At 35.6% G+C, this 20945-nt stretch overlaps 1 protein-coding gene across 2 annotated transcripts in view; it reads left to right on the forward strand.

Annotated features, from left to right (window-relative positions):
• UBR2 (ubiquitin protein ligase E3 component n-recognin 2) overlaps positions 1 to 19038 on the forward strand; it is a 57752-nt gene extending 38714 nt beyond the window's left edge. For both annotated transcript variants that reach the window (XM_017811686.1, XM_017811685.1), the window contains exons 28-47: positions 52 to 132; positions 927 to 1108; positions 1812 to 2011; positions 2890 to 2983; positions 4343 to 4504; positions 4838 to 4935; positions 5160 to 5232; positions 5962 to 6110; positions 6194 to 6249; positions 6669 to 6765; positions 8831 to 8898; positions 9404 to 9539; positions 10173 to 10263; positions 11034 to 11164; positions 13025 to 13133; positions 13390 to 13446; positions 14944 to 15021; positions 15290 to 15460; positions 16154 to 16255; positions 17041 to 19038. In XM_017811686.1, the coding sequence (XP_017667175.1) occupies positions 52 to 132; positions 927 to 1108; positions 1812 to 2011; positions 2890 to 2983; positions 4343 to 4504; positions 4838 to 4935; positions 5160 to 5232; positions 5962 to 6110; positions 6194 to 6249; positions 6669 to 6765; positions 8831 to 8898; positions 9404 to 9539; positions 10173 to 10263; positions 11034 to 11164; positions 13025 to 13133; positions 13390 to 13446; positions 14944 to 15021; positions 15290 to 15460; positions 16154 to 16255; positions 17041 to 17182 (2277 nt within the window). In that variant the 3' untranslated portion in view covers positions 17183 to 19038. The remainder of the gene's footprint in view (positions 1 to 51; positions 133 to 926; positions 1109 to 1811; positions 2012 to 2889; positions 2984 to 4342; positions 4505 to 4837; positions 4936 to 5159; positions 5233 to 5961; positions 6111 to 6193; positions 6250 to 6668; positions 6766 to 8830; positions 8899 to 9403; positions 9540 to 10172; positions 10264 to 11033; positions 11165 to 13024; positions 13134 to 13389; positions 13447 to 14943; positions 15022 to 15289; positions 15461 to 16153; positions 16256 to 17040) is intronic.
• The last annotated feature ends 1907 nt before the right edge of the window (positions 19039 to 20945 follow it).

The raw sequence follows: 20945 nt of genomic DNA on the forward strand, positions 1-20945 counted from the left end.
AGTTATATTCTCATGTCACAAACAAATTAAATGTTGTATTCTTTCTTACAGACTTTTAATACTATTAAAAAGCTAAGAGAAAGCTCTTCTTCGAGTCCCGTGGCCGAAACAGAAGGAAATATTATGGAGGAGGTAAAAGCAAGCTGTAACAGTTAGCTGATCTAGAACATGTCTGGGTTCTGACTAGCAAATAACTGTATTTCTAATTGTAGCTCTTAATCAAAGATGGGAAACATCAATGATTTCTGAAATTCTGTCTCACAGCTCAAACCCATTTGTTTGAAAGGCCTGTTGGTAGAGTTCCTGGGCTGTTTTTGTTTGTTTTATATATTGTAGTCTCCAAATCTTCTGCAAGTTTACCCCTTAGAATTGTTTGTATTACTCATCACAGCATGAAATGTTTCTACTCTTCCCATAATCTCAAACTCCATAGAAAGTTGCTAAAAGAAATAGTATCTGTGTATTTTTACCATGCAGGTTATTCTAGATAAGTTCTACCCATTTGTTTAGCTCAACATGACACTCTAGATACTACGCAAAGACCTTAGTTAGGAATACAGGTAGTGTGGAGGGAGAGTAATACTAGAGACGAGACCTGTCACTTTCTTACCTTCTTGTCTTATGAATGACTAAAGGGAAGAGAAATACAAAATACAGTTAAATGTTGAGGGGAGGAGGTTACCCTTCTGGATCTGCAGTTCTGCCTGGCACTGAACATGAGCTAAGGAAAAGAGGGCGCAAAATAACTCTTTGGTAGACTTTTCTTGTGTCTTTTTATGAGATTTTCATTGTTTGGAGGTTAGTACAAGTTACACATAGCAGTAACTAAAATTTGGAGGTTAGTCCATTAGACCAAGCAGTAACTAAAATAACTTACCTGTTGCAACAAGATTTTAAAAGTGGCTGAATGAACAATACAATTTCAGAGTTCACGTGATAAAGACAAAGCTGAAAGGAAGCGAAAAGCTGAGATTGCCAGACTGCGCAGGGAAAAGATCATGGCTCAGATGTCCGAGATGCAGCGGCACTTCATCAATGAAAACAAAGAACTCTTCCAGCAAACTCTGGATGAGCTAGATACATCAACCTCCGGAGTACATGAAAATAGGTAAAGGAATCTCATTTAAATGTTTTCCCCCATTGACTTTAACATCAAATTGTCCCACTGTTACTGCTTTAAAAAGCTCTTTTTTTTTTTTTTTGTCTGGATGGAAAACTATTTGTAAGTTTTTGAGACAAAAACACAGTAGTAAATAGAATGCTTTCCTCCCCTTCTCTGTCAAGATGGTGGGATAAATATTGATTCCTCCCTTGTCACATCCTCATAGTGCTCAACATAAACAGGCAAATAATTCTTTGTACAAAATCATCCAGCAAATGTTTAATGATACTGAAGAGACTATGATATTAAAGATAGTAAATTGGAAATAGCCGATTATATGTTGGTTGAAGATCTGGAAGAAAATCTACTTGTAGCTGGAAATATGAACTGAAGTATGCTAATGATTTGTGGGGAAGTGGAAAGTGTTTTCAAAATTCGTGTCAGACACTTAAGGGATGGGGATGACGAAGGGCTGCACATTTAATTTCTGTGTTACACTGGAGTGGGTTATACTATTGGGAGAGTATGAATTTTTTCTAGAAAGTACATGCTATTTCTGGGAACTTAGGAATTGTTTTATAAATGCCAAAACTGTTTTTTGTCAGCATTTATCATAAATCTAGAAAACTCATTCATCACACTTAAATCATGATCTGAATTGGAATGTTTTTCAAATAATTTGCTTACTAATATTCTTTCAATATTGTAGCCCTGTAATTTCAGATGCAAAACTCACAGCCTTGGGACCAGAGCAAACTAGAGTAGCTGAACCCAGGCAGGTTGTTATGTGTATATTGTGTCAGGAGGAGCAAGAAGTTAAAGTGGACAGCAGGGCTATGGTCTTGGCAGCATTTATCCAGCGATCAACTGTGTTGTCTAAAAATAGAAACAAAATTACTCCAGACCCTGGTAAGTACTGTTCATAATTGTCTTTAATGTTAAAGAATGTTGGAGTCAGTGTGACAACCTCACGTGTTCCTTTGAGACAGTGACATAACCTTCTTATGTTAACTGTGTGTTTGTGGAAGGCTTCTTTGTAATCAGTAGCAAAACTCCCCATCTTCTTAGTGAGGTAGAAATGTGTGTTCTAAACAATGTAAATCACTGCAAAGCATGATCTAAATGTTCTGCCATTCGTTTGTGACAAATTATTTATAACTGTTAAAAAACCCCTTAAAATCAGAAGTGTTTGTTCTTAAACAATGCCTGTAACATTAGAGAGAGAGCAGGTGTTGATGTAATGCTGTAAAAGCACAAGATGTACGTTTTCTTCCTCTCAGTTATATCCTCTGAAATGCCACTTAGCAATAATAAAAAAATCTTGGATTTAGGTACTTTGTAAAACAGATCACAGTGAGCAATAGAGTTGTTAGAAAGGCTTCTCTGGATTATGTAAGTGTAAACACATAGAAAAATCTCTGCCCTGACTTGTTTTGCACTCTCACTCTGAAAATTAATGTTCTTGAACTCATCGTGTGGTGGTACCGAACCACCAAAACTGCAGGTAAATCTTGGGGGTTTTACCAAGGCCTCCAAAAGCTTGGTTTGAATTCTTAAGTACAGCACACACACACACACTCAAAACAAAATTTACATGATACTTCTAAATGATCTAAACAGTTTTAAGTTGTTGTGGATTAGTAATGTGTTCTATGCTTCATCAAATGAGTTACAATTCTGTGATAAAGTTAAATAATAATGTGATTGTGGTAACATCAATTTGCAGTTAAGTAGTTTGATAAGTGTTTATTTCAAAGTTGTTTTGTTTTGTTTTGTTTTAAATACAGAAAAGTATGACCCATTATTCATGCACCCAGATCTGTCATGTGGAACACACACAGGTAGCTGTGGGCATATTATGCATGCTCATTGTTGGCAAAGGTAAAAGGCTGTATTTAAGTTTTTAGTCCAAATAGCATGTTTGTTATGTTATCAGTTTGCCTAATGGCACTCATTTTAATGGCAAAATTACTACCATGTAGTAAACGTAAAAAGTAATTTCATGAAGTGATTAAAACAGCTTTCTGTTGGAAAAAAGAAGTAGAAATCAAATGCTGTAAATATGTTCAAAATAATTTTCATTTGCTGTCTGTCATCTCGGTAAAGAAGAATCCAAAGCCATACATGGCAGCTTTCATTCCATTTGCTTGTTTATCTCAATGCATTATTCCCTGTGGTGCACATGTATCTGAATACTGAAGCTCAGATTTTTTTTGCAGTTCACTGATAGACATGTTTTTGCTGCTTCTTTTGCTCTCTACTGGAGTTTTAAATGACAGTGCATCTCTTGCACTCTTAATTCCTCCGACATGTTTAATTTGAAGTAGAAACATCTGCAACCTAGTTCAAGTTCATCTTCAACATAAACTCAGTTTTGTCCTTTGTTCTTAGTTTTTTAATAAAGCTTTTTCCGGTTATTTTTATTCTTTGATTTTTGGAGGTGTATAAACATGCTTCGTGCTGTGTGGGGCCAGTGCCATGGGACAAATGCAAACCGTTCAAGCCTCTGACTTCGATGAGGCTCTTGGTTTGGTCCTTGGCACGGCTTCTGAAGTGCCTAATTTCAAATTCTGCCTCGTGTGTGAAGTGTTAGGAGCTCCCAGAGATTCTGTGGCTACAACCACACACTGGTTTCATTTGTCGTGTTTGATATCACTGCTCACAGTCCTGTGTGGGTTCCATTATCTCCTGGAAATGTCCTTAGAGGCCTGTACAGATCATTTGGGGGTCATTGTTTGGCATGGTTTAAACCACATCATAGGCTTCTGGAATAGGAGTTACATTTAGCAAAGCAGTGAATTCAGTTTCTTTTCCACAGAGGATTCAGCCACCAGTTTTTCCAGTTGCTCCTCTGTTTTGGTTGTGGCCTATAATGGAATATGCCCACAGATAATGCTCATGCTCTCTAAACATTTTATGTAAAAATGAGGCTTTTTTTTTTTTCTTTTAATCCTTCAACCTTCTCTCTACCTCTTCATCTGGAAATTGCTAAAGTCTTAAACATGATTTTAACAGCCCAGGGAACTTCAGCACTTTGGGGGATTTTGGCACCCAAAAACTGGGGATAGCTGGAGATAGTAATACTTTTTCAGTCAGAGGGTAGAGCTTTTTCCTTCAGATAATTCTCTTACCTATATCTGGGAAAAGGCAAAACTGTGTCTTCCTGAGAATTCTTGAATAATTTTTATGTTAAAGTAATGTTTTGATAATTTGCCACTGATGTCTTGCTGTTTTCTAAAGGTATTTTGATGCAGTCCAAGCGAAAGAGCAACGAAGACAACAAAGATTGCGAGTACACACAAGTTACGATGTAGAAAATGGTGAATTCCTTTGCCCACTTTGTGAATGCTTAAGCAATACCGTTATTCCTCTGCTTCCTCCACCCAGAGTTTTGTTCAACAGGTCTGTTTGCTTTATGAATGTCCTTATTAATGTAAAAAAACAAGGTCCCAAACAAGCTACACCCCAGAAAACCCTCCTGAATGTTTATTATCCTCTGTTTTGATAAACTCAAATGGATTGCCTGCCTGCTTATTTTGGTTTATGGATTTTACTTTGTAAAAGCATGAAAGGACAGGAAAGCATAGGACCTGCAGAAAAAGAACTGAATGTAGAAAAATACCTGGGCAGCAGGGAAAAGAGCCTGTTGAGAAACAGAAGAGCATAGAATGCCTCTAAAATACTAATTCTGTATATAAATTGTTTTTAATTGTTTGTTGGGATTTTTTTTGACAGGTTAGACTTTTCAGGCCAACCAAACCTAACTCAGTGGATCAAAAGAGTATCCCAGCAAATAAAAGCACTGCATTTGCTTCGAAGTGAAGACTCTGCAAGTAAGTCGGAAGAAATCTGTATATTTATATGTGAAAATGTTATAATATTCATGGAAAAGAAACAACCATATCTGTTCTACCAGAATGGAGTTAAGAGATGATGGCATAAGTGGCAAGAACAGCTTGGAATTTCAGTTTCTGATGATGTGCTTCCTCACCTTTCTATAATGTAAAAATCATGTATAGGTGAATAATCAGTGATTTACTACTTTTTGTTTGTACAGGTCATTCTGGTCATTCAGAAAAAATGGATCAGCTACAATTACCTGAAGGATTTAGACCAGATTTCAAACTGAAGTATGTATTTACATCGTAATAAATTATTGAAAATTCATCATGAAATGATAATATGAAAATAGAATGTAACTTCTGTGCTAGGTCTCAATAATTAAGGCAAATATATGAATTTTGTTTTAATTACAAAAATTAATTCTATTATTATGATGGTATTGAAGTTCAACCCACAAGTCCAAAGTAATGCAGTAGAATTTGAAGAGGTAGATGTGGTAAGTCGTTATGCAGAGAACATGCTGCACTTTTTTTTCTAGCATGAAGGAAGACTATGAAATGGAGAGTATGCTAATATGTAATTTCAGCTGTTATGGTGTGCTTGTATTTGATTCTACCCTTTCTTGACTTGAAGAAAAAGTAATAAAACTCATTATATGGTACAGACAATTGTCTGCCAGGTGCACACAAAGATGTGAGGCATCTGTCCCTGCTGACAACAGATTTAGCTATCAGTCACACATATTTCTTGTAATTTAGCCTTAACTATATAATTTTTGAAGACTAAATATACTTAACACTAAAAAATGTGATTGGTTCCAATCAAATAATCAAAATAATAATTAGGAATATATCTGTCACAAAAAAAAGAGGTTACTGAATACCAGATCCAAAGAAGGATATTGGAGTTGTCACTTAAATTTTAAAAATCCAGTAGGGGATGAATGCTTATTATTAAAGTACTATGCTGCCAGTGGAGACAATAATGAATTAGTAATATTGTTTTCTTTGTTTCAGGAATCCTTATTCTGAGAGCATAAAAGAGATGCTGACAACTTTTGGCACGGCAACATACAAAGTAGGCTTGAAGGTTCATCCAAATGAAGAAGATCCCCGTGTACCTATAATGTGCTGGGGAAGCTGTGCTTACACAATACAGACTATAGGTACTGATGTATTCATTTTGCTCCTTTCTAGGTGATTTTCAGAATTTAGTTCAACTCACAAGATGGAATTTTTTTTTTTACAGAACGAATTTTAGCTGATGAAGATAAACCATTATTTGGCCATTTACCTTGTCGACAGGTAAGGATCAAATAGCAATTCCTCTTTGAATCGGAAAAAAGAGGGAATTGTGCTTCACTAGGGAAATTTTAAGTTACAGTTATTTGATAGTTTTATTTGTTGGATCCTACTGTTGAGTCAATCTGTATCTGATTTCTTAATCTATTTAAAAATCAAATCTAGAAAAACTGTTACTTTTTTTCCTATAAACACATAATTTAGTAAGGTTGTGGTTTCTCATGGTAACAGTCAAAATAATAATACTGAAAGGAACTTGTGTGTATCTGCATAAAATAAGTATCTGTCATACACTTACACAGTCCAACTGCTCCCATAAACTACAGTTGAGAAGCCTGAAAAAAATGCAGTAAGTCAAGAGGCCTTTCTTTTCACGTTGAGGAACTTGGTTGACTGTGTCTCTTATTTTTTTGTTTTTAAAGGATGACTGCCTTACGTCGCTAACAAGATTTGCAGCAGCTCACTGGACAGTTTCATCTCTTTCAGCAGTACAGGGTCACTTTTGTACTCTATTAGCATGTAAGTTCACCACCTTATGCTGGTTTTTTTGCAAAGATACAGATACAGAAAAATGCTTGCAGAATGACTGTTGGTATTGATTAGAAAATTATTTTATGTACTGGTTTTAAGGAACAGACCAAGAGCTGGTATTTCCACCTATACATGTCATACCATGGAAAAAAGAAGAGACATTTCTTTTGGTCTGCAGCTCCAAGATACATTTCAAGGGAAGCATGGATATTTTGCTGTGAAGGATTTCTATTGATTCCTCCTTTTAGAAAGATACCTAGAGCAAAGGAGAAGGAAGTGTGGCCCTTCACGAAAGGGATGCACTGGAAATCTAAATATGAAGAAATTAAGATTAATATAGTGTGGAAAGGAAATAGGAGGTCTGTAATATATCTGCAAAATTTTCTGTCTTTGAAAAGTAGAATCTGTGGGAAGACAGGACTTAGTATGTAATGTCCTATGTTCATTGTGAATTTTAATGAGAACAGCCAAAATGTTCTAAACTTGAAGCATTAGTAGATACAGACGAGCAGTCTGAAGTTCAGCCTAATGCAGTAATTGTCCATGAGAGGAGTATTCTGAAAGGGTATTATGAAATGGGTTAACTTTAATGTTTCCAGTCAGTAGAGCGGGGAAGCTTTTAAAATGCATTCGTATACTGAAATTACGGGTAGATGGATACCACCTACTTCAGCAAACAGTTGGCAGCTTTATGGGGAAAACTTAATTGTCATCAGTCCGTGGCAGTAATGGTTGAGCCGTTTTCTAAGTGAAGCAGGACAGCAGATGCTGCTAGCTATTTGACTGGAACTTAGTGGTATATGGTGTTCTGCGTGGTTTGGGTATTCTTGAAAACTTGAATCAATGTTTCTTCAAAGCTCTCCTTCCTTCCAGCTGACAGAAGCAACTGTACTGCTTTGACTTGTGTGAAGGAAAAAAGTTTCTGCTGTTTTATTTTTCAAGGCTAGGAATAAGGAAAATTATTAGCCTTTGATCTGTCAGTATTCTATAAACTATACATAAAGATGACTTACTGAAAATAAATTTGGTTTAGTAAATCCCTTGCTCTGGTCACGTTTTTGATAGAAACATTTATTACACTTTTGGGTTGAGTTCTGTGGCTACATGCTTACAAAAGGAAAACATTTAAAATCTGAGTAGTGATGAAATGTTTAGTAATAGAAATAGATTCAAAATGTCACATCTTCAACTAATTAATTTTTTGGCCAGCACAGCAGTAGTCTTCAACTGAAGTATTTTTAAGTTCTTATGATGAGACTATTTTTTACTGTAGTAGTGTTTTTAAACTTGGCAGCTTAATGCTTATAGCTGCATTGTAAAACTATACCCATAGCTGCAATTGAAACTCTTTTATTATAAATCAGATTTTACTGCTTGGAGCAAAGAAGTCTGCAACTGTTCCTTGATTGTTACTTAAAATATGTAGTAACATTTTCAAAACAATTTATATTGTTTGCTTTTAGATGGAGGTGCTTGGAATTTATTGTGTGTGAATTTCTGTTGTCAGCTGGAGTGCTTTAGTTAATAATTTGTGGTTACTGTGAATACACAGAGGTGGAGAGACCAACATCTCACTCTTTCTTAATTAGAGATAAAATAATGTATGTATATTTTTGACTCCATAAGGCAAATTATTTATGTAGAGCAAGTTCACTGAATCTTGTCAAGTTAAGCAAATTGCATCCTTTGAGCAGCTGTCTAGCAACAATTAGTGGTCCTATTTAATCGCTAGGGTTTGAGCTTATTTCTGCCTCAGAGCAGAGTTTTAGATACTGTCTTATTATATCTCTCACTGGAAACCCAAGAAATGAAACAAAGTTACTATGGGAGTAGCAAATGGCTTTCATTTCAATAGAGTAAAATAGGCAAGAGTCTTTTCCAATAGTGTTGAACAACTCCTGAATTGATTCCTTTCTGTCCAAAACAAGTACATTTGTATTTTTTTAAGCATGTACATGAAGGAGATGGCTCTCATTTTGTAACTGAAGTACACTAAAATCTTTTCATATATAAATGTTCAATTAATTTTTTTTTTCCTCTCCAAAATATTTAGCACTGGTGCCTAATGAAAAAAATGGAAATCTTCCTTGCATACTTGATATTGACATGTTTCATTTATTGGTATGTATTCCATAATATGTATTAATAATGTTTTGATCAAGTAGGCACTATGTAAAAATTATTGAAAACTTTTTCTTTAAGTTAGGAACCTTTCAAAATGTTCAGGTTTTTAATATTTTAATACATTTTAAAGACTTATTTAGTTTAAAATATTTATATATATAAATATATAAATATATAAAAGGGGTGGACTGAGGTGGAATATATGCTCTTTGGCTGTTAAAAAAACCCCCAAAATAAATAAAAAACAACCCCTCCAACAACCCACAAACAAAACATAGGGGCAAAAAAGACCCCCACCAACAAAACAACAAACCCAAAAAACCCAAACATATTCAAAACTCTCCTGATAGTTAATCATTGTTCTCTTAAATAATGTCTGTGTAATTAGCTTCACAATTAGCCTTAAGTCTGCCTTCAGAGGGTATAGTTGCAGCATGAGCAGAGAAAAGGGAAAGATTCCAAAGGAGAAGGAATGTACCGGCTTTCTTGTTTTCTTTTACAGGTAAGCTTGGTGCTCTCTTTCCCTGCCATACATTGTCAGGATTTTTCAGGGGTTAGTCTTGGCACTGGAGATCTTCACCTGTTTCATCTTGTCACTATGGCACACATAATACAAATTTTACTTACCTCATCAACAGGTAATGCCACTTTCTTTCAACTTTTATTGAAACGATTCCTCAAATCTGTACTTAGGAAACAGCTACAATGCTGCTGGTAAATGTGTGCAGTTTATAGTTGCAAAACACAGTTGTTGCTTCTCTGTCTTTCTGTCCACAGAGAGTATATATAAATTGTACTCATGCAAGTTCAGTCATCTTGTCTTTATTGCTCAACACTGGAGGTTTCTTGGAGCATAGCTAGTCATGAATCCTAGCTTTCCAGCCAGTATGTGGAAGTGTTTATGGCAGAGATTTGGCTTAGGCATTACATGATGAATAAGTTGCAGTTAGCAAACTAAGGCATCAATGTATCTTCTGGCAAGAGGAGCTGGATAAGGCATGGTATGCCAAAACCAAGGAACTCCAAGCAAGTACATTGGGAAACCCAGCCAATCCAAGAAGTAAATCAACACCTCACTGGAGCTGACAATAGCATAAACTTACCACATAGGATGTGCAGCAGAAAACTTTTTTCTAGTACATCCTATTCCATTCCAGTGAAATATTTCACTTAGTTTGGGCATTTTTTATCAAAACTTGAAAAAAATGCATTCTTGTTCTATAATCATGTATATATGAAACAGCTTGCTTATTTATTTATTTCTTCTTCAGAAGAGAATGGCATGGATCAAGAAAACACTAACAGTGAAGAGGAAGTAGCTGTGCTTACACTGTATAAATTTCTTTGCCAGTGTACAGGAAGGTAAAAGAGAAAATTTTATTATATTTTTCTCCCTCCTTGACTCAACATTAATTACTGACTGAGTTCTATGTAATAATGAGGTCAAAGATGACGCTTTTCACTTGGGAGCTCTTGTATCTTGTTTCTTATCCAGTACTTCTAGATTCACTTAAGTAACTATTCCTGTGATCATGAAGATACCTGCTCATGAAGATTGTTCTCTGGAACAATTTTTTCTTTAGTTAGTTTGCAGAATCTGGAATTGGCAGTGTCTGAGTACAGAAACTTTGTTGGGATAGGAATGGCTCCAAAATGGAAGAGAATAGGTTTAGATCAGTGATTAGGAAAAAATTCTTTACTGTGAGGGTGGTGAGGCCCTAGAATAGGTTGCCCAGAGAAGCTGTGGATGCCCATCCTTGGAAGTGTTCAAAGCCAGGTTGGATGGAGCTCGGAGCAACCTTGTCTAATGGAAGGTGTCCCTGCCCATGGCAGTGGAGTTGGAACTAAGTAATCTCTAAGGTCCTTTCCAACCCAAACCATTTTATGATTCTATGATCTGAAATGTTCATGCAAAATTATCCTTAATGTACTGTCCCTACTGGTTACTTTTTTATGGATCTCTAGTTTATTGTTTTTCTTGGAGTTTTCTTTGAAATAAACACTTTGCATAATGATTGTTTCAACTGAAGTCAGTAATTTAATATGCAATATGACTGAAGGCTTACTAAATATAACTCTCAAACTGAAATGATTAAATATAAGCAAACTTTTTTTTATTGTATTCTCTTAAGTGCCTTGAAAGAAATTTCCTCAGGCTGGCACCTGTGGAAGAATCTAAAAGCTGGAATCATGCCTTTCCTGAGATGTTCTGCTTTGTTTTTTCATTACTTAAATGGAGTCCCGGCACCCTCAGAAATTCAAGGTACTGTCTGCTTGGTATTAAATCAGCTTTTCAAGACATAAACATTAATGATCAAAATAAAGTACATTTAAACTCTTTTTTCTAAAGGAACTGATTGAATGAATGTGGACTTGTTACCAGTGCAGAATCATATCAGCATAACAAAAAAGACCAAAAAAAAATAATCTGCTTGTTTTAAAAATGTGTTTTTAATATAGAGGTAAACACTGTTCTAGATTACTTAAATTGGAAATTGATGCTCTTCTGTTAATAAGGGAAATTTTGATTATTTCCAAGCTCCTATGGATTACTATTTTCAAATGAGACCACCGTTTCCTTGCATTGATTTCATTCAATCAGCATCCGCTAATAATTAATATCAAGGCCAGGCTGGATGGGAGTTTGAGCAACTTGGTCATCTGGTCTAGTGGAAGGTGTCCCTCTTCTTGGCAGGGTCATTGGAAGTAAATTGTCTTTAAGGTCCCTTCCAACCCAAACCATTCTATGATCTCTCCATAAAACACTGTGTTATGTTACACCCCAAATAATTGATGTTAGTAACATACTTCACTGCCCTCCACATATGGCATGTGTAGGGACAGAATGTAAATCTGAAGATGTTAATAATAAGTAGGTTCACAGCACATCAGGACTGCCATGTTTAAAACAAAGTCTGATACTTGGTGCTGAGCTGACATAAGAACGATGGTTGTCTCGTCATGGGTGTGTTTGTGATTTGGTACTTTCAGAATGTTTCCTTGACAAGTTGTGTGTAAATTGTAGATTTTTTATTGTTTTTTTGTTTAACAATCAGGATACTTCATCAGTTAGGCCAAAAGAAAGAAACCTCTTTTCCTGAGGTTTTGTTTTCTGTAAAAAGGTTTCTCAAGTTCATAGTCTGGACCAGTAGAGATCACTTGAGTTCTTTGTTTATGGTTACTTTAAGGTACAAAATGCAGATGTACTTCCAGACAGTAGGTCTATGGGCCTTTAAAGAATGTGTTGTAAGAGAGCAAAAAAGAAAGGCTTTGCTTCACTTCTGTTTTACAATCCTCAAGTCCCAGGTGCTTGGATGGCCCTGCAGTTTCCCACCACTGCGAGACGTTCTGTTCTGGCAGTGTCCTGTGACACTGGGTGTTGTGTGTTTCTTTCCCACTCCCCTGCTCCGGGATCCACGGATCCCACAACTGGCTTATATTCCTTTTCTCTGGTGTTTTACTGGGGCTCGCAAAACAGAAATTACTTGGACATGAGAGAGAAGTGAGTGCAGCTTTTATTCTAATTCTGTTCCCCCCTCTATTCAGAAGCTAAAGAGGCTGTTCCCCAGAAGAGGTACTGGTATGCTTTTTCCTGAAAGTTGGGAGAGCAGAGGCCAGGAGAGTCAAACCAGTAGACTAGTGTGATTATGGCAGTCTGGGGCTATGTCCTAGATATTTTAGTAAAGTTTGGCATTGCAGGCATTCACAATTCCTATATTTCTTCCTGAGGCTGTGGTATGCTGCCTGTCACTGACCGCCTGTCTTGATCCATGTCACAAGAAGCATGAAGTAGCCATTTATTGGGCGACATTGAAACAAAGACATATTGAGTTGTAAAGGCTGTTCAGCTCTCAGTTGTGGTTCTTATATGACTGTGCTTGAAACATGCTTAGGGAGGAAATTTTAGGAAAGGTGCTTTTCTTTACTGGCAGTTTTCCAGCATAGCTGTCTGGTGCCTTTAACACTTTCAATCTTCATGCCATGTTTTGGGTGCTGGAGAATACAGTTTTGAAAAAAAAGGAAAAGGATAGCTGTTCCATTACTTAGAGCTGTATTTAATTTATTGTAGTTAATGTCATTTTTAAAAACATAGTTATGAGAATTACACTTTTTTCTTTTTCAGTAAATGGAGCAAACCAGTTTGAACACTTATGTAGCTATCTTTCCTTGCCAAACAACCTCACTTGCCTTTTTCAAGAAAACAGTGAGATTCTGAACACTTTAATAGAAAGGTAAGTTGTGTTTTTATGCTTAGTTTAAATATAAATATATAAATAAAATCCTGCACAAGATAGTAGTATAAGTATTCTCCCAGGAATGCATATATGGAAGCAAATCGTAGATTTTGAAAACTGTTTGTGAAATAAGTGTTTTGAAAGAAATAATTTTGGTTGTAGAGTTATTTAATATATGTATTGTGGATTTTTTTCTTACTTGTTTTTTTTATCATCCATTGAAGTTAAAATCCAGTTTTTTTCTTTCTTGTAGTTGGTGCAGTAACAATGAAGTAAAAAGGTATCTGGAAGGCAAGAGACAAGCTATCAGGTAAAAATGGACATATTTCAAGGAGAGACAGGGGAAAAAACTTTAATTTTGCTGTTTTCTTCAATTTTTTTTGTAAAGGGTGTTTATAACAGCACAGTATCAGTTCTGACGAAAATATTATGGGATAAGCAAAGAGATTTTGGGAATTTCATGACAAAAGTAAATATTGCTAAAATTAGTAGATTTTAAAGCTGTACTATTTAACTTTGCCTTTGTTTAGAGTGACCCACAGTAATCAGAGGCCATAAAATTTCTTCTCGCATTTCCTATTACTTTGTACCTTCTGATTCAAAATATATGCTGTTGCTCTAAGACATATATAATCTTTGTTTAAAAATACAGGCATTGAAGAGGTTTTTAAATTATCTTCTTAAAGAATCCAGTTCCTTCAGTGAAACCAACACTGAGTCAGTTGCTAAAAAGAAAATTCACTCTTCATAAATTTTTTCTTGCTAAGCAATTATTTTCAATTTAAATCATGTTTATTACTTTGTGGGTGTAGAAAAGCATTTTGGGTGTTGTTCTTTCTGAAGGCTGGGTAAAAATAGTGGTTAACAATTATTCAGATAGTTATAAATGAATGTGAGGTTCACAGTGCAGTGATTGTAAACATATCCCTGCATTTTAGTCTCCTGTGCTAAATACATAAAGTTAATCTTTCAGCATTGTACACAGAATAAGCCTAAGTGAAAAAAATAAAAATTAATCACTTCATCTGTTAAACACCAGACTATTAACAGAATCTTATACAATAAGAGTACTGTGGCTGTGTAATTGATTTCCTGCTACTTGTAATTGTTGGGATTTTTTCCATGTTTTACTTTTGCTGTTTCTTAATTGCTCTTCCCAAGATTATGTCTGACTTCATAGTGATTTTTTTCACTCTCAGCACGTTCTTGTACATTGTTTCTGTTACAAACCTCTGTTTATGTTTCATAGTCTAATTTATATTATTCCTAGACTTGAAGATTATTAAAATTAAGTGTATAGTATCTGTTATTTTTAAATATATAAATATTTGGTATTAAATAGATCCTTTTCATTGCATGAATGTTTCATTCTCTGCAAGATACAAGTTCTCTGAACTTGAGAGTCAGACTATTTTCCATTCAGTATTAGTGACTAAAGAAAAATACAAAGCAAACTGATAAGGGAGAACAAATATTTAGTTAAACCTGTAGTGACCTCATAATGAGCTTTTGCTGAAAGTATACATATGACATGTATTTTTCTGACTTTCTGCCTCTTTTTTGTCAAATTAATAAAAAATGTGACAAAACAGGAGGTGGCTTAGTTGAAAGATGTTGTGAGTTCCTTTTTAATGTGTTCCCATTTCACTCTCAATGGCGGAGAAGAGGAAAACTAAAAATTTAGTTATTCACAGATGCTGTTTAGATGGATCAGGAAAACACGAATGAGTTTGAATTCACTTGTGTATTATTCACTTGTGTATTATTCATTGAAATTTGAGTGGTTGATTTGATTGTTTTATTCTAGCTATGCAAGAGAATCCAACAAATTAATAGACCTTCCGGATGACTACAGCTGCCTCATTAACCAAGCATCCAATTTCTCGTAAGTTGAATGCAATTACAGCGAGGACCCTGAAGTCTTCTGCTCCTTTTAATGAACTGGGAAATCTCTAACCTGAAAGTTAAACCTCTCAGAAAGTTGCAAGGAGAATCATAAAGTTAATGGCACATAGCATTTGTCAGCAAAACTGCCCTGTATTTCAGTGAAGTAGAAATCGCAACTGTTAACTTTTGAATCTTTTTACCATCTAGAGTTAATACATACAGTGAATTTCTTCTTGTTTTGGTTTGGTTTTTTTGCTTAACAAAAGGTGTCCGAAATCAGGTGGTGATAAAAGCAGAGCCCCAACATTGTGCCTTGTGTGTGGGACCATGCTGTGTTCTCAGAGTTATTGCTGTCAGACTGAATTAGAAGGGGAAGATGTTGGAGCCTGTACTGCACATACGTACACTTGTGGTTCTGGAGTGGGCATATTCCTTAGGTAAGGAGCTGAATGCCTCTACACATACTGCTGGGTTAGGTGGTGTGTGTAGTCATGAAATTAGGAGTTCTGTAAATGTGATTGCAGGGGTGGTTTGTAAAGGCAGTGTTTTGTTAACAATAGGGTTCCCTAAAACTAGAGTGTATTCATCTTCCTATGCTTTGGTATAAGGGTAAAAGGCTGTTTCTTTGAAGTTAAATTTCATAGAAAATCTGAATTTCATTTTCAAGTGAATTTGTTTTGTCTGCATTTATTTCTACTTAAGTATTACAGAATGATGAAGGTAAATACTTTGATTTTGTTATTGCTGCTGCTGCTGTTAAAACCATGAAAATTCACTTTAGCTGTCTTGCTGCATACAAGAAAAGATTAGATAATGTCTATTTTCACTTCGGCAAAGATTAGTGGGAAGTGAAATTGGGTTTTTTTTCTTGCTGTGGTTTTGTTGAGTATTTTACACAGACTGCAAATAATGTGACATGGAACTACATTGTTTTTAACCGCTATGGAGAAGTTATAATGGGAAGAGAATGAGGTCTTTAGTTTAAAAAAAAAAGTACCATTAAAAATCTGTACATGCAGATTATACAGAATGAAAGTAGGTAAGAACTGGAAAAGCAGTGTTTATGGAAGTATAGGAAACTAATAATGTAAAAACCAATACCTAAAAACTTCTCTGTGGTTTTTCTCTAGGGTAAGAGAATGTCAGGTGCTATTTTTAGCTGGGAAAACAAAGGGCTGCTTTTATCCTCCTCCTTATCTTGATGACTATGGAGAGACAGACCAGGGACTCAGGTAAATATTAAAAAAATGCATCCTTTAAAGAGGGGAATTTTGAAACTATCTGGTTTCTAAAATACACTTTTTATGTTACCACTTTATTTTAATTATATAGGTAACATTATATTTTTACGTTCCTGCTGCATCTAATATCTTCAAACATTTTAATGCTGACATGTGTTTTTAGGTCCAAAATATTTAATGGAAGACCTTTTCCAGGTTATAAACGGTTGTCTTGAAGTGTAAAAAATTTAAATCTTTTGAGCATCTGTAAAGTTGCCTAGAAACTAAGGCTGAAAATTTTACTTGTATCTAGTGCATTTGTGTGGATAACCTGTGTTAATTTAATACCAAGTAAAAATACTATGAGATTGTTTTATTTAATGAGGTAGTTCTCTGTCTTAACTCCCGTCTCTGCTTCCTATGAGAGGATAATTTGGGGACATGATAATGTTAATGCTTGCTACTTTTGAAACTGGTCAAAATCAGAAAATGTGAACTGGTTCAGCCTGGGAAAATTGCTGAAAACGTACATTCCGAGGTCTGTGGGCTTTACGGGAGGTTCCCAAAGGCTGGAGGGAACTGTTGAGCTGTAAGGGTGGGGCACCAGACAAGGTAGCACCACAGTTTACTAATCCAAGTATCTGTTGATTTGCTCTGATAAGAGAATGATGTTAAAGGGTTATCTAAATATTTTAGTATTTTAAGGGGTATTATCTAATACTTAATATATCACACCTGAGTGTTTGTGCTTAGCTGCAGTGTTTTATCGTTCCTGATAAGTGTTATCTCCTTTTCAGACGTGGGAATCCCTTACATCTGTGCAAAGAGCGATTTAAAAAGATTCAAAAACTCTGGCAGCAGCACAGTATCACAGAGGAAATTGGACATGCACAAGAAGCAAATCAAACACTAGCTGGCATTGATTGGCAGCATTTATAATGGTTATCTGCTGAAGACTGGAACTTTATTAAAGATTTTTGTAATTCAGTAAGCTTTTCAAAGGCGGGATAAGGAAAAAAGTCTGAGGAAAAAAACCCCAACAAGCTCAAACCTGTTATTTAATCTTTGTTTTACAATGTATTTCATAAAGATACCAGTTAACATTAATCAAGTAAACTTCTTTCTATGTAAGCAAGTTTTATTAGTCCTATAATTTGCACTGTGCTTCCTTCACAGAAATGTCTTGGGTTATAAACCTGGGCAAATGAACTTAAGTTTCTGATAAAAAAAGAATGACTCTTTTTGGAAGTCTGACTATGATTTTTCTTATAAACTGCAAAAGAAAAAGACTGCTGAAACAGAAACGAGATAGAGCACAATTATGGATTGTGTTTTGCCCCATGCTAGTAATCTGAGCCGTTTTATTTATTATTCTGCATTTTAATACTTAGCTGTGTGTACATGCAATGGAATGAAGTAAGGAAGCAAATAATGTAGCAAATGGATGTTTCTCTCTGCATCAGTGGATAATTCACTCCTTCACTTGGTGTATCTAAAATGATTTTGTCATTTGTACTCTTGCAGCCTTCTTGCTTCCAGTTGTTTTTTAACTAAAAAAACTAACACTAGCTTTACAAGTAAAATAATTTAAAGCCTTCTCCAGAGCATTGCACTCCTTAGAATTATGTGGGTTTTAATTTGAATTTAGCTGGGAAACCCTTTCAATTAGGTGATTAGTTATTGGTATTCAAGGGTTGACATTGTGCTTTAGAAGATATTTTAAGATAACAACACATAAAAGTCACAAAAGCTAATTTTATGTTAATTTGCAGAATCACAGAGGATATTTTCTTCATTTTTGTTAACAGTCAACTTTTAAGGTGCAAATCCCATGTCCTTTTTGTTGCAGACAAAAGGAATAGTTTCCTCTGGCTTTGAAGGGCCACAATCACACTGCCCACATTTTTGCATTGATTCTTTTTTTTTTCTGTTGTCCCATCAAATATATTTACTTTTGGCTTGATTTAAAGCTCTGTAAAGATGTTTGCATATAGTATATTTTATAAATATATTCTATAACTGCGCAGATTTGCACTTGATATGAGGGTGCCTGAAGGCAGTGAGTTTTCTAATTGTATGTAATTAGACCTCCAAACGTGTCTCTAAAACGTCACATTATGCTTACTGATTTAAAATAAAATTCTCTCTCCTATCTTCTGACAAATTAGTAAAATCTTAATTTACATAGTTCTGCTTTCTTAATAATCTGTGGGGTTTTTAGTTAAGTCTTAATTTCTGACTACGTCTTCTGCCCAGATAAGCAATTCCCTTTACTGTCTGCCAGGTCTTCAGTTACACTTGGTCTGACTGAATTGTTCCTATTTTTACAGATTTAATGCTTCAGATAAATTTTGTATGTTCATGGTGTACAGGACAATTTTTCAAACATTCAGTAACAGTATTGAGTGAAGATGTGAAGTATGAAATAAAGAAACTTGGTGAATGTGGATTTCCTTTTCTTAAAAACAGTACAGACTACTTTTGTCTCTACTACCTGTTGTAGATTGAATCATTTATATATTGCTGTCACTTCTTGTGAAGAGACATGCAGAAATTGCAGGAGCAAAGGATACTAATGCTTTATCTCTGGTTACCCCTACTGAAGCTGGTTGACGTATCAACAGTTTTCTGTGCATGGTACTTAGAAATCCCACTTTTTTGGTGACGTTACTATTCCTTTGCAGAGAGTCTTGCTTTTTGAACTATGTGCCACAGTTTCAAATAATGTGTAACTGCATTGAAAAACTCTTTTCCTGTAAGCATAACATTAAAAAGATAATTGATGATACTGATAATTGATTCTCTGTGCAAAGCAAAATATTGACAGCGAGAAGGATTTTTTTCCCTCTGGGATCAGAGTTGGAGACTGCAACCACAAATAATTGCAAAGTACACAATTTATGATTTTTTTGCAATTTGGTCATTCTTTACTCAAGACTTCTATTTTCTGATTTATTTTGCATGTATTTATATTAATGTAGAAATGTTTATATATAACATTGTTTCAGTATCAGGGAAATAATATCTGTAATAAATTGGCTATAACTTTAATATTTATGAATTATGTGTACAATCTAGAATGTATTATGTTTGGGGGGAGGAAAAAAAAAAGAACAGCAAAGCTACACAAAATTCCCAAACATAAAACCATCATAACTGAATACAAAACAAAGCTAAAAGCATCGAGTAAGTGCTTTTCATGTCAGCATTCAATAGGTACTTTCTAAATGTTGTTTTCAGAATTTTGCTGAGCTTGTTCCTTTGAGTGTGCACCTTGTTAATCACAAGCTGACAGAAATACCTGGATGTGCAACATCTGCAATTCCCTGGTTATAAATGTAAGATGATTATATTATTAGTGTCACTTGCTTCAGTCAGCTAAACCTTTCTTGACCTCTACCAAAAAGTCTAATCGTCTTTTTAAAGGATTGTAACTTATATTCTGTAAAGGGATGAGGGTTGAGGTTCACATCAGTAATGTTTTTTACTCTGTTCGTACTTGAAGATAAACACTTCTTACTCTCCCCAGTCTGCCACAGGAGGCTCTTTCTTACTCTGCTGGAAATACATAACCAAGATAACAAAAACCTGGTGCTGTCTGACTTGTGCCAAGAGCCAGTGCTCCCCACAGCTCTCTAACCACTTCATCTGTAATGTCTCCTGGAGTTTGTTGGCTGAGATTAAGTGCTTGTGGATTCTCAGACTGTTGACATTTACAGCTCTCCTCTGCTTCTCTACAGCTTCCTTCCATGTCCCTCAAACTAGTCTTCAATGCTGATGACTAAGCAAGTAAATTTCAGGCCTTCCTACTGTAGTCCTGGGAACAACCTGGACTGGAAGGGTTCAACGTGCTCATTGCACTATACAGTTCAGCTCTTTCCCTGGGACAGTGGACATGGCACATGCAGCCTCACAGACCCTTTTCTGTCCTTTTGTATTTGACATTAGGCCCAACCAGCTCTCATGCTCCAGCCCCGTCATCTTGTGTTAGGTGCATTTTATTTTATACTAAATGACTTGGTGTTTTGTTTAGAAGCTACAACATTGTGAGAATTTTCCCTATGACCTGAATGTGTAGAGGAGAAACTGGATGCTCGACCTACTGTGCAAGTACCTTTAGCATTAAATCCCAGCTGTTTTCCTTTCTGAAAGATTAAATTGCAGAAGGGAAGTTGCATCTCAAATCTCTTGACAGTTGTGTTGTGATCAACTGAGTTTGCAATCTGCCTCCATTCTGCCCTGGACTCTTCTCTGCTCCTTTGTAGGAATTGCCTTCAGCAGGAAGTGGTGGCTCTCTATTTCCATACTGCTGTTGAGATTATTGATTTTAGAAGTCAAATATGACTGTCTGGAACAGTTTTGGCTTGAATATCAGCCCGTGGGAAATTCCCTTGTAACTGGTTGGCTTCCAACTGTTGCCACCCTTTGAACCTGAAAATCCAGCCAGGATTCTGTCCACTTTGCAGTTTGCCTAGTTTGCATCTCCCCAAATTGGTTATGAGGATGTTGTCTGAAATCATATTGATAGTTTTTCTAAAGTAAGACATCTGTACAGAAAAAGTGCTTAACAATAGAAAATATACAGATATACACAGGGAGGCCACCTCTGGTGACAGCAAGAGAGCCTGGGTTCATCTTTGTAGGGTTTCTACGGGTCTTGTGGTCTTAGTATTTTTGCTTTACAATCTGCTTGGCTTTTGAT

Source organism: Lepidothrix coronata, unplaced genomic scaffold (assembly GCF_001604755.1).
Source record: "Lepidothrix coronata isolate B3197 unplaced genomic scaffold, Lepidothrix_coronata-1.0 Scaffold33, whole genome shotgun sequence".
In the NCBI taxonomy this organism is placed as follows: domain Eukaryota; kingdom Metazoa; phylum Chordata; class Aves; order Passeriformes; family Pipridae; genus Lepidothrix; species Lepidothrix coronata.